Raw genomic sequence first — 13,251 nt, forward strand, 5'->3', positions numbered from 1 at the left:
CCCCAGAAGAAGCATGCGTTCTTTAGTCCCAAATAACCAGTAGCGAAAAAAGAAACTGAGGGGAAAAAAAAGAAACAAGAGACACACGATGTGTGCTTCCCGTGAAAAAGTAAAATAGGTGGTTTACATGACGATTTGTAGCTAATGTAAGGCTATTTCGCGGCGAAGCATTTTCTTCAGTCCTTAAAATAAGGGTACTACTCGCATAGACTGCGCCGATCAAAACGGCAAAAGCCTATGCGACGCGCGCTCGCAAACCATAGGCTACTCAGACAGCATCGGTGCAGTGCTTAGTTCGTGAACGAACGTAGGTACGTGAGCGAGGATCAGAGAATACTTTCTTATTTAAATGAAAAACACGATGCGATAGTCTAAACTTTCTTGACACTTACCTCGCAAATGTAGGAGCTATCCGTTGCCTTCCAGTGATACCGCTTTACTTGGGCTTCCCATCTCTTCCTTCGCTCTGGGTCCCGGGGGAAGCGTAAACAACGAAGCCCTTTACGCGTCGATCCGGTGCACTTGGGAACACAACAGCCCGTCATGTGGACTCGATGCACTTGACAAGCTTGTCATTCATGCGGCTGAACACTGTCCAGCAAGTAGAAGCGGCAGCGAAGCATCCGCGCGCACTGTGTCTCGAACTAAGCACTGGCACCAAGCACTCGCAACCGCTCGCTGTGATTCAAGATGGCGTCGCAGCGAGAAAGCGGCGGCGCGGGTGCGGTCAAAGGATGGCACCACCCTGAACGGCGGCGCTGGCATCGAGGCACCCTAGGCGTGACTCCATCGCAGCGTCGTTAGTTCTCGCGACTGCCACGAGGTCCATGTTTTCAGTGGAGCTGTGAAACTGAGTTAGTTCTAGTATCGTTGATGATTGCCACGTTTTGATTATGATGATGATGATGATGATTTCCATATTATGGAATGCACCCACTGGGGGGATAGGCGAAGAAGCGTGTGAATACTAAACCACTACCGCTTCTACCTTGCTTCTGTGCGATCAGCTGTCGGAAATGCAACTGAGTTTTCGCTAACACACTTTGCTCCAATCATGCTAGACTGAATCATGTTGATTAAAGACGTGTGCAGTAGTTGACTGCAAAAATAGTGACTGGCATGTTAATGAATAGAACGATTCTGTGTGGCCAAGTTCGCGGACCGCTGCTGCAACTGTCCGAACGTGTTACCGGCACCTCTTCATGTACGGCTTTTCTCGAGGATACAGAAATTTGCTCATCCGCCAGCCTTGTATCGCTAACCTTCAAAGAAAGGGCTTCATCCCCAGAACGTCGGCAAGAGTGAGTACCACTCGTTAAACAATGACAAAGGGAGTAGAGCCGCTTCTTGTCATAGTAAGTTTCGCGCACGTAATCTATGCACATCTGTCCCAAATGGCAGGAAAACTTACGCCCACTCTATTGCCGACCTATCAAGAATAAGTGAATGGACACACATTTGAATATATGCGCACTGTATACGCACAATAAATGAGGAGTACGCCTATGGCGCACGAATGGTCGAAGCTGAATGTTTTGTGATGGTCCACAAGAGTAAGCGAGTTACTAGCTGTAATATATATTTGCTGCAGGGTATTACAATGTACAAAACAGCTACGTTTCAAGCATTGTGCTTGAACGTAGCTGTTTGTGCAAGAATATTTGCCAAATAAAGAACAAAGAGCAAAACACACTAATCCTGATTCAATTCATAATCGGAAAGCTGGGATAGCTTGGAATACATATTTAGCCCCACTTTTAGAAGAAGCACCATCTACGCTGCTTGCGCCGTTTGGACATAGCTTAATCAGCTCTGAAAGCGCTTTTGCATGTTCTATGAAGCTGTGATCAAAGCTTCGTGTCGTCCACCTAGTCACCGTCTACGATATCTCCGAAAACAGGTTTTCTAAGCCGCGCCGGCGTCATACACTTTCATTGTAAACAAAGAGGCAACGGAGGCAGTTGAGGCAAGCAATGGACGCGTCACCACGTGACCAAACATGGCAGCGCCCATGGGATCGCCGCGAAAAGGGTCAATAATCTAAGTTAAAATGGAAGCTGGGGCTTTTTGGCGTTCAGTAATGTTTACTACTGAAAATGGAACAAACTTTATCCAACTCAGCGCAGCAGTTGCCGTCCAAAAACGATGTTGATGAACCTATGTATACGGATACACCAACCGAACTTCGCGTCAAAAATAAATCTCCCATTTTATGCGGTGTCTTCACTATACATTGTTTGCTTCATATGCAGTTATGCAAGACCAAGCGGACAGCGGTGCATGTCGACTACACTTTGGCTGCGGCCAACATTCAGTTCGAAGACTTCATGAACTACTGCGGCTTTGGACCTTACGGCCGGCTCGTAATGTTGAAAACCTTGGCCAACTTTCTAACGCGTAATTACACGTCGGCCGACAAAGAGGGCGCATGCATGGCGCTCAGCTAGCAGGACGCATGTGCATTACGTCGCTTTTTTTGTTAAGCTTCTCTCGTGACAGTTACCCTAATTCGAAAAATATGTGCAATAAAAGACTATACCCGTATATTGTTTCCAAAATTTTCAATTAATGTTATGTGAAAATGTCGGCTATTTGGTTAGCTATTTCAAAACAGAATAGCGTTTGGTTAAACAGGCAGAGAAAAATGTGTCGATGTCTATTGTTTTCAGAATAGCTGCGACGAAATATTGTGGCTCCTACACGAAGTTGGAGGACGCGTGTTTAAAATCACGTCCTCATGTTCACAGGTACGTAAACAGCAACGAACTAAGGAAGGAATTAACGTGTACTATGTTGGAAAAATAAACAAAAAAAATCAGACTATTTCTGAACCAAACTAGACTACCGCAGAAGCAACGGCTGCTGAGTGCCATGCGGACAGCGAAAGTAATGAAAAAAGAAATGTGTGGCAATGCACCGGTAAACGCCAAAGGAATGCGTTAGCATTACGTCAAACCTATTTCAGGTCCTAGATCTATGATTTAAACCGCGTTCACCCGATTGCAGTGTAGTGCAGGAGCTCAATCGCCCCATGTCCTGCTTCTCCGAGGAGTGAAGTGCAACTGACGGTGGTGCGGAGCAGACCCCCATCAGTTGTACCTTAGAGTAACATATGGTAACATATGCTGACAACATATGTGACATAGTAGACCATATGAGTAGCCCCTCGAGCCGTTTGCGTGCCAAGCTCGAAGTTCCCCCATTCCGGTATAGGTTACCCTACAGATCTCTCGACATTGTGGCTGCGGCTGCGGCCATGGCTGGTAGCTTGACAGGAGACACGACCCAGCTCGTGCGATGCTCACGGAGACCCCGTCGCCGTCGCGGCACTCGCTACTGTGTAAATGGCAGCCGAATGTCGTTTTTGGGTTCGTCTGCCCACGTCAGTCACTAGTGCTTCGTCACCGGTTTATGGCAAGAAGGCAGGCAGTTCTTTTGCACGGGGTTTAAGACTGATAACAGTGAAGCTGTTGAGGGCTATATGTACCAGGAGATCGCGTCCGTGTGCAACGGTAGTGGCAACAATATTGTGGCGTCTCGTTTTATGGCGTCTCGCTCACAAGGTATATACTAAAATTGGCATGGAAGGGTACGAATGTATGACTAACATGACTGATAGGTTATGACATCAATAACGTCCCATGCTCGTCAGTTAGGTCACGATTAACGATAATAAAATCACGTGTGGCGCATACCCGCTTTTGGATATGCGGGTATGAGCCGGGGACAAGAAAGAAAGAAGGAAGGAATGAAATAAAAACAGAGAGAAACGAAGAAAAGCCAGCAGGTCCCATGCCCTGTGGGAATAGATGTTATGCGAAGCAGTGTGCGGGCAGCCTCCAACTTAACGTAACGACCATGCGAGCAGCAAGACGTAGGCGGCTGTTTCATGACCTATATGACACGCATGACATGACATTCCTGTCATGAGTCCTCAGGAGTCCCTTTGCTATGTCGAAGAGACCTTAAGGCGAAAGCCTTAGTCATGCTTAATCATGCTCATGACTATGACTTCTGCCATCATCCTTTAGTGTTTCTCTTAGTACCCATGTCCGAACCCATTTCAGTGGTTTTTGAGTGTTAAACATTTTTGCTGAGTCATTGTCGTTTTTGCTGAGTCATGGTCATGACTATGGCCTCTACCACTATCCTTTACTGTTTACTTCGCCTAGTACCCACGTCAGAACTAATTTCAGTGGTTTTTTGAGTGTTAATCTTGTTTGCTGAATCATTGCCATTTTTGCTGTGTCATGGTCATGACTATGGCTTCTACCCTTATCACTTAGCACCCACGTCCGAACCCATTGCAGTGGTTTTTGAGTGTTAATGTTTTTTCGCTGGGTCACTTTTATTTTAGGTGGGTGTTTCATGACCTACATGACACGCATGTCATGACATTCGTGACATGACATTCATGTCATGACACAACACGACACGACATGTCATGACCTATCATTTATGTTCGCCATGCACTGTTATACTATGCCAATTTTGGTACCTACCAAGTTAACGAAACGACCATGAGAGTACCGAAACGTAGGCAGCTGTTTCATGAGCTACATGATACACATGTCATGATATTCATGTTATTAGCTATGATATATGTTGGTCATACACTCTTGTCATTGTTGGGACTCGGGTGGCGTTTAGGCCGGTGATAATTCAGCCATAGGGATTTGTACGTCCAGGAGTAGGGGCGAGAGAAAAGGGTTTATTTTACAATAATTGCAGTGGCTCCAGATATGGCAGCCCACTCCATGTAGGAGCGCTTTGACTGTCTGACTGACTACATGTCTCAGCACACATGAGAGCACGTCAGGACACACCCACTGAACCCAATGTGTCCGCTTATTTATTTATTTATTTATTTATTTATTTATTTATTTATTTATTTATTTATTTATTTATTTATTTATTTATTTATTTATTTATTTATTTATTTATTTATTTATTTATTTATTTAAGTATACTGCCGGCCTGTAGTTCAGGCCTTAGGCAGGAGTGGGTATTAAATACATTTCAAAGTAGTGTAACAAAAAAAGAAAAACATTGCTTAACTAGAACATACGTGAAAATCCAATACAACCATCAGGACACAAGAATTTGCTGTCACGTACACTTTGAGGAATATAAACGTTAAATACAAGAAAGAAAGAGCAGCACGTGTTTTAAAATATAATCTTTGAAAAACACTAATGACGCAATTGAGTATAAGTTCTACAACACAAACCCTCACAAAAAAAAAACACACAAAAAACGCGCCAATTGCGGTTTAATATTGAATAAACCATGTAGGTAAAATAAAAGTGCAGGTATGAACAACACGAGTATTACATATAGGAATAATCAAATGGAGTAACGCAAGAACATGTGCAAGAACACGATGCTATGTAGTAATAGATTTACTGAATGCCATGTGAAGCAATATTAGTAGAAAGTTTACATTTCGAAATCCTCTAAGTGCACTCAAAAATACATCAATTGCTGGACTTGTGATCACCTCTGCAGGCAGTACAATCAAGACGGAGAAAGTGCGAGGAAAGAATGAGTTTTTAAAGGTTTTTGTTTTACACGAGTATTCAGCAATTTTTCTGGGTTGGTAAGAACGTGTAATGCGAAAGGTTAGACGTTCGATGAGCGTGTTTTGGTCAATTTGTAAAATGTCATTGTAAATGTCATTGGCAGACAAGTTTTAGCCTCTCGTGATAACGCCGCGTTTTGAGTTGCTCTAGCAGGGAATCTTGCAGAAGCACGGATGGTGATATTTGCCAACTGTAGCGATTGAAAATAAACCTGGCTGACTTACTTTGTACACTCTCTAACTGCACAATGTTAGTGTCTGTCCAAGGGTCCCATACAATTGCCGCATATTATAATATTGGTCGTATAAATGGTTTTTATGCTATAAGTCGTATCTCAGGCGTAGAATTGCCCAATGATCGTCTAAGAAAGCCCAACTGTTTCAGTACCCTTTTTTTCTACATACGCTACATGCTCATTCCACCGCAGGTCATACGTGATGATTACTCCTAAGTATTTATAACTATGGACGATACTCAAGGGTTGCCCGGATAGGTTGTATATGAAATTTAAGGGTTGTTTTTTTTCGGGTTACTGTCATCGCCACAGTCTTTTGATTATTCAGAGACATTTGCCACGTGGAGCCCCATTCGTCTAGTTTTGTCAGTGTATCGTTCAATAAAGCCTCATCTTTTTCGCAGGAAATTTCTTGATACAGTACGCAGTCATCTGCGAAAAGTCGAATTTTAACAGGGATGTTCTTGGCAATGTCGTTTATGAAAAGCAAAAACAAAACAGAATACTGATATTCAACAGCAAATTCTAGCTGAGCTAAAGGCTATCAGAGAGGAGAACAAACGCCTCCACGAATAAAAGAACAAACGTCGCATGCACATTGCAGAATTATACGCCAGTCGTACCGCCAGTCAGGAGTCCCCACCGATAAGCACACCCTCATCGCTATCATCGTCGGAGAGTTCTGAACCCATGCTTCTCGCGGAATCAGCAAAACCGACAGAAATCGCGCAAGTCGAGGAGAAAGTCGATGCACTGCAACAGCAGATGCTAGCCATGCAACAAAGTATCCAGCAACTTGCAAATCAATCGAAGAAACACGGCTCGCAAAAGATCAGTGACATAAGAAGGTGAAAACAATGGCACAACAGGAAGTAGAGCAGGGACACCCTGCTGATCCACCCGTAAGCCAGGATGAATAGCAAAACCAACCACAGCAACGAAAACCCACTCTTAATGTGGCAATGGAATTGTCGCAGCTACAAACGCAAGCACGGATCATTGAGACAGTACATAATTAACGCCAACACGGCACCGAGCGTAATCGCACTGCAGGAAACAGGCACACACCCAACTCAAACCGGCTACAACACACATCCTACCACGCCTGAAAGCCACGTGGCCACACTTACAGCTAAAACGCTCACTACAATACAACACACAGTAGACGGCAGTGACGTCGACCAAAATGAGATCCTACCTCTCCAAAGAGGCCGAAAGAGCCTTTTCATACTGAACATCTACAGCCCACCCAAGTAGAAGCAGGCCAAGTTCGACTACTTGATCACCAAATCGATTACCATAGCCAAAGCCAACAGCCTACTTTTAGTAGGCGACTTCAACGCGGCTCACCAGGCATGGGGCTCCACGACAGCCACATCAAAAGGCACTGCACTCCAGTATATGATACAGCAGCACTGTCTCACCATCCTCACAGACCCTGCACACCCCACACGTCTAGGAAACAGCGTCTCCAGAGATACGTGCCCTGACCTCACCCTCACTAAAGGGATACAACAAGCCACCTGACACAACACGGAGGAAACCCTGGACAGTGATCACTGCATCCTTGCCACCACATTGTACGTTACGCATGCACGCCGCCTGATAAAAAAGATAACACTCACAGATTGGACAGCTTTTCGCAAAGAGCGAGCGGATGACTGCTCGAGGGCTATGGCGGATCTCGAAGAGTGGGTACGATAGCTCCAGCAAGACGTAAACAACATTCAAAGCACATCACACTCACCTCAGACATTACGGCAGTAGACCCGCACCTTCTTCACTTGTGGGAGGCCCGTCGAGGCCTTGTTAGGAGATGGAAGCGCCAAAAATATAACCGGAAACTGAGACTATAGTATAGCGAAACTCACGGCTACCGCAGAATTTTATGCTTGGGGAGCTCACCCGTCACAACTGGCGACAACTATGCAACAAGTTGCAGGGCACTCTTTGCACGGCCAAAACATGGTCGCTACTACGTCATCTTCTTGACCCCACGCAAAGCAAAGCAGTCAGCCAGCAAACAATTCGTCTCCTCCACAACCATCCAGGTTCTGACGACGACATCCTGGAAGAGTTGAGGGTGCGGTACATAGGAGATTTCAAACCCACACAGGGACAACCTCCCACGTACAGCGGAGGCGACAATCACGACCTGGACAAGCCGATCACCATCTCTGAGGTGCAACAAGCAATCCATGCACTCACACAAAACACCACCCCGGGCAAGGACAAAATAAATAACAAGCTCCTGCGCAGTCTGGATGACGGCACCATTCAATCTCTTACTGACCTATTTAATCATCATTGGGAGGCGGGTACGCTACCAGCGGATTGGAAGCACGCGGACATCATCCTCATTTCAAAGCCAGGCAAACCCTCCAGCTTAGAAAATCTTAGACCGATATCTCTGACTTCATGCCTAGGTAAGCTTCTGGAGCACGTCATTCTGAACCGACTTCAACCTTACCGAGAATCCAGTGACTTGCTGCCCGAAACGATGTTCGGATTCCGGACCCACCTTTCTACCCATGACGTTCTCCTTCAGCTGAAGGAACAAGTCATTGAACACATTTCACCACACAACACCGGAGCGATCTTAGCACTAGACCTTAAAGGCGCTTTCGACAATGTGGCTCACAATACCATCCTTAAAAACCTAAGTCTTACCAACTGTGGTCGTAATACCTACAACTACGTACGCGCCTTTCTAACCAACCACCCGGCCACAGTAGGCATTGGCTCACTCAGAACCCCGACGTTACCTACTCGCAACAAAGGAACCCCACAAGGTGCCGTTCTATCACCCACCCTTTTCAACATTGCTATGATGAAGCTACCTGATAAACTCAATGCAATACCAGGAATCAGGCACGCAATATACGCCGATGATATCACTATCTGGACCACCACTGGTTCTGAAGGAGAAAAACAAGACGTACTCCAACAAGCGACTGACGTCGTCCAGCATTATGCAAGAAGCAGCGGTCTCCGATGCTCCCCCGAGAAGTCGGAACTATTAGTGGTTCGACAGAAATCCCGTAGAAAACTCAATGAAATACCCCACATTATACTCACCCTCGACGGCAAAGAAATACCCACAGTAAATAGCGTCCGCATCTTGGGCCTCCACATACAAGAGGACGGCGGAGGCGCCTACACCATCCAACGTCTCAAGCAGACCACTTTCCAAGTCATGCGAATGGTCAGCCGCATCACCACCAAACAACACGGCCTGAAAGAAGACGACGTGATCCAGCTCGTCCAGGCCCTGATAATCTTTAGCATTCCCACTGCCGCCCGATTCTTGGCCTATCCCCTTAGTGGGTGCGAGCCATGACAGAGGTACATCATCATCATCATCATCATCATCATCATCATCATCATCAGCCGCATCGCCTACGCTGCCTTGTACCTTCCCCTCACTCTCAGAGATGAATCAACTAGACATACTTCTGCGGAAAGCACACAAGCAAGCACTCGGCCTATAGCTCGGACCCTCGTGACCAGCAACAACTGGTGCGGTGGGCCCGGGAGACAGCGAGAGCCGCAGGAGCCCTGGACTGAGGGCATCTCTCAACACAAGCAGGAAGACGCCTGCTTGTTTTTTTTCTCTCTCATAATAAATGTTTTTCCTCCTCCTCTCCTCGCTAATCGGGAGATCACGAGAGGCGGCGCGTGGGTTATACGCGTGAGCGCGATTCACAGCAGCCGCCGCAGACATACCTCCACTCATGCTGCCATCGTCGCAGCAGGGCCCGTTTTTCGCGGCACTGCCCTTTTCTTCTCACGCTTTCGCCATACCCTCCTCCTCCGCTTTCCTCCTCGCGCTCTCTTCGCTATCACTGTCTGTCATCTGCCGCAAGCTCCGCGTTCGCTTTCATCCTTCGCTGTTTTCGTTCGCTCGGTTACGAGGAACAACGCCATCGCCTACGCTCGCCCCAGGAACGGGCGCGTACGAGCCGCGCTCTAAAAATAAACAGGACGCCGAACGCTCACATATGCAGCTGGCCTTGCTTCAGTAGCGTCTCATTCACTTCTCGCTTGATGACGCAAGAAACAGAAGTCGCAATATGTTTATGCAGACCAATTGAACTTCGTTTGTATGGGAAACTTCTGTTTTACCGGCAAGGAATTAAAAGAATTATTCATTGTCTGTAAACTTGATTTTCAGATTTATTTTTCTCACGCTCATGTCAACTGGCGGTTGCAGTTGGAACTAGGCCGGGACGTTCATGTTTCCTGATGCCAGTTTTCACCGAGTGATTCAGACCATTCTTTCTTTTTTTTCTTTTTCTAGGGGTAAAACCGATACGACCCTCGTCAGAGCCTTGATGCACGAGCGAGCTAGGGGAGCATATATGCTGACGTATGCTCTCTGAAGCAACGCCAATCCAAGTAAACGGCAAGTGCGTGTCGTCTGCGACGTCACTGCTGAAAAAATGTTAGATATCGCTGCAACAGAACAGTGGCGCCATTTGTCCCTGCTTGTAACATTTCACCATGATTGCCGTAGCAGCAACAGATGTATCATGTATTGTATCATCATGTATCACATCGTAGCCGCGCTTTGGCGCAGCGGTGACACATGGTGCCACTATTTTCTTCCAGTGACATCGCGAGCTGCCTGCAGACCATAGGCTTGATTAGTCCCTCAGGTAAGTTTCTTCCCTCACTGTCGAGAAACAATCTCGTTTATTGTAGGACAAAGTAGCATACATCGAAGAACTGAGATTGGGGCGGTACTACGCCCGATGTGATCATCAACAATACCCGCCCCCAATTTCCAGTCCGGTTTTTGGAACACACCGACCATATCACTTAAACGAATGCCAATGTCCTTCTTGCTCGAGCCTCGGTGCAGTTGGCCTGGTGCAAGGCGAACGCATAAATCGCCCCGCGAGACACTAACCCTGGACATGCCGCAGAATCGTACTCGAGCGCGGCGTTGCCCGTTAATATATACGTCGGCGGCGTAAACTGTGCGTCTTCCACACCGCAACGGGAATGCCGCCACCACCGGCAGTGCCTGTGTTTGTGTTAGCCCCCAAGAGCGCGCCTACTGCTTGGCCTCTCGGTATTCTCGAAAAGCAGCGCTGTTCTAAGAACACTACCCGTAATGCAAGGCTGATCGGGAAGACCACTGAGATTACGCCCGATGTAATATAAAGCAAGGCAAAAGTCGACAGCACTATTCACTACCCGTAAAGGGGGCAACCGAACGAGAAACATTAAGGATTAAAAAGCATTAAGGACAAATTATGGCAACCAACACGTTCAGTATCAAATACCCACAATGTTAAATCGTTTACACGGTCTCATAGGTTTCAATTCCATACCTTCGAATACTATTATCAAGTCGATCCTAATGAACCACGATATTGAGTATGCTTATTAAAGTTTTTGTGCCTGATTTGTTACATCCTATCTATCAATTTGAGTTATGTGTTGTAGTTTCTTTTCATATGCTTTATTTGACATTGTGTATTGATGAAGTTTCTTTTGAGATGAAGCTTTTGTGATGAAGTTCTTTTCTAATGTTTTCTCTGAAATTGTAACAAGACCATGCTAAATTTTGTTGTGTTATTGTTTCATTTCTGAAAACATCTGCGACAGATTGAGATGCTCAGCGGCCTGCGTGCCAAACTGTATTTAGGAGCAGAGGCCTCATGTCAGGCTTTATAGCCTTTAGCCTCTGCTCCCGATCCTGTAAGAATTCAGGACAAATAAACTTGAATTGAATTGAATTGAAGCGGCTACTCATTTCGTCCTGTAGCATGCAGGCAGCCTTAGGGAGGCCACGTTCCGCCATGTTAAGTGGTGACAATTTCCTTTGCAACCATGCCACAAAAGTACGCGGGCGATCTTGACAAAAACCGCTTCTAAGGTGAAATGTGTGTAGCGTACGTTTTGCAAAAAAAATTATGCACACTGGCAGAATAACTGAATTAGTGTTGCTTTGCTGGCTTTCTACATATGCGCCTCTAGCAATGTTACTTCAGTGCTCCGTCTATGTTACATATGTTGGTGTACACTGCCTAATATTAACTGCGTGGGTAACTGTCCTCACACGCCGTACATAATCACACTGCTTGAATTATTTACGTCACACACACATCAATAGGCACGTCAGAATAAAACTACAAGCAGCGGTGACGCACCGCCATCACAAAGCGGGTATTGCGTGAAATTTTTGTTATTAGAAAGAAAGAATTGTTTCTAAGCTAAGCGAAAATTATTGGACACTAAGACATTTGTAGTTGCTTGAACACCAAGCGACGCGGAAGTGAAAACATTCCTATTTCTTGCAAATGAGGTATAGATTGAGTTTATGGCGTTATATGAAGCTTCTCCGTCGTAGAGGCGTCTGTGACGTCTGTCGACGTTTTCGGTGCCGCGTGCGGCCTTTCGCTGGTTGCCGTGGACGCTGCAACAGCGGCATCGACGCCCGGGCAAGTTTCAGCGGATTGGCGAGAACGGTCGCGTGCGGTCGTCGGGGGTCTTTGTCGCTGCCGCTTTGCCGACGGCATTGCGACCGTCTGCAGTCTGGGGCTGCTTCTTCGAACGACCGGCGGGCGTTGGTCGAGACTTTGCTTTGGCGTCAACCGCCACGGCGAGATCTCGTTCGGCTGCCACCCGTGGCTTCGTGGGTGTTTGAACGATCGGCCTAGGGGTCACTGCTGCGGAACTCTCGGACGTCTGCGGGCGAGGCGTCACCGAGTAGCTCGCTATCGCTGAAGGTACGGCCGTCCCGCCTTCCGTGGTCATCGAGGAGGACACTTGTGAATGGCCGCTCGGTGTGTGGGCTGCTGTAACTGGGGTTTCGGCGACTGCGACTGGAAGCGCTACGCCGTGCGGATGCAACGGCGACAGGCCGGCAGGTGTCGTGCCTTCGGCTGTGGGTCCAGCGGGTGTTCGTGTCCTGGACGCTCGTCCGCTGCGCGCCATTTCCGCGAGGCCCTGCCCGTCGTACGCCTTGCCGCTGGTCATCTTGTAGATTTTGTAGAACTGGTACAGCAGGCTCGTGTAATACAGCTGCATGGCGAGCATGAAGGCGATAAATATTCAAGTGTCATATAAAACGCCGCTGCTGACCCAGTTTACCGACGCACTAATAAAAAAAATGTTGGCAGCGCAGGTTATCACTGTTATCAAGTTGTCGCTTGTCTCTAGAAGCGTCTACAGTACCCGATTTTTTTTAGCGTTGCCGGCAATTCTATTGAAAGGAGACCTTTCATATCAGACTGTGGGCGCCTCACGAATATTGTTGCGCATTATTTTCATTGCGCGTGCAGAGTATACTGGTCGTATGCTCTGCACGCGTAATTAAGATAATGGTAATTAAGGTAGAACCACGAGAAGAAACGACAATCACAAATAACACAGCCAGGCAGTTAGCAGCTCGAACACGCCCTAACGGCACGAGAAAGCAAT

The 13,251-nt window shown here is 46.9% G+C and overlaps 1 protein-coding gene across 1 annotated transcript in view; it reads left to right on the forward strand.

The window, feature by feature from the left end:
- LOC125945014 (uncharacterized) overlaps positions 1-2,447 on the forward strand; it is a 58,102-nt gene extending 55,655 nt beyond the window's left edge. Inside the window, exon 3 of the mRNA XM_049666545.1 lies at positions 2,253-2,447. Coding sequence (XP_049522502.1) covers positions 2,253-2,447 — 195 coding nt within the window. The remainder of the gene's footprint in view (positions 1-2,252) is intronic.
- Positions 2,448-13,251: the final 10,804 nt, after the last annotated feature.

The sequence above is a fragment of the Dermacentor silvarum genome, chromosome 4 (assembly GCF_013339745.2).
Source record: "Dermacentor silvarum isolate Dsil-2018 chromosome 4, BIME_Dsil_1.4, whole genome shotgun sequence".
NCBI classification, from domain to species: Eukaryota; Metazoa; Arthropoda; class Arachnida; order Ixodida; family Ixodidae; genus Dermacentor; species Dermacentor silvarum.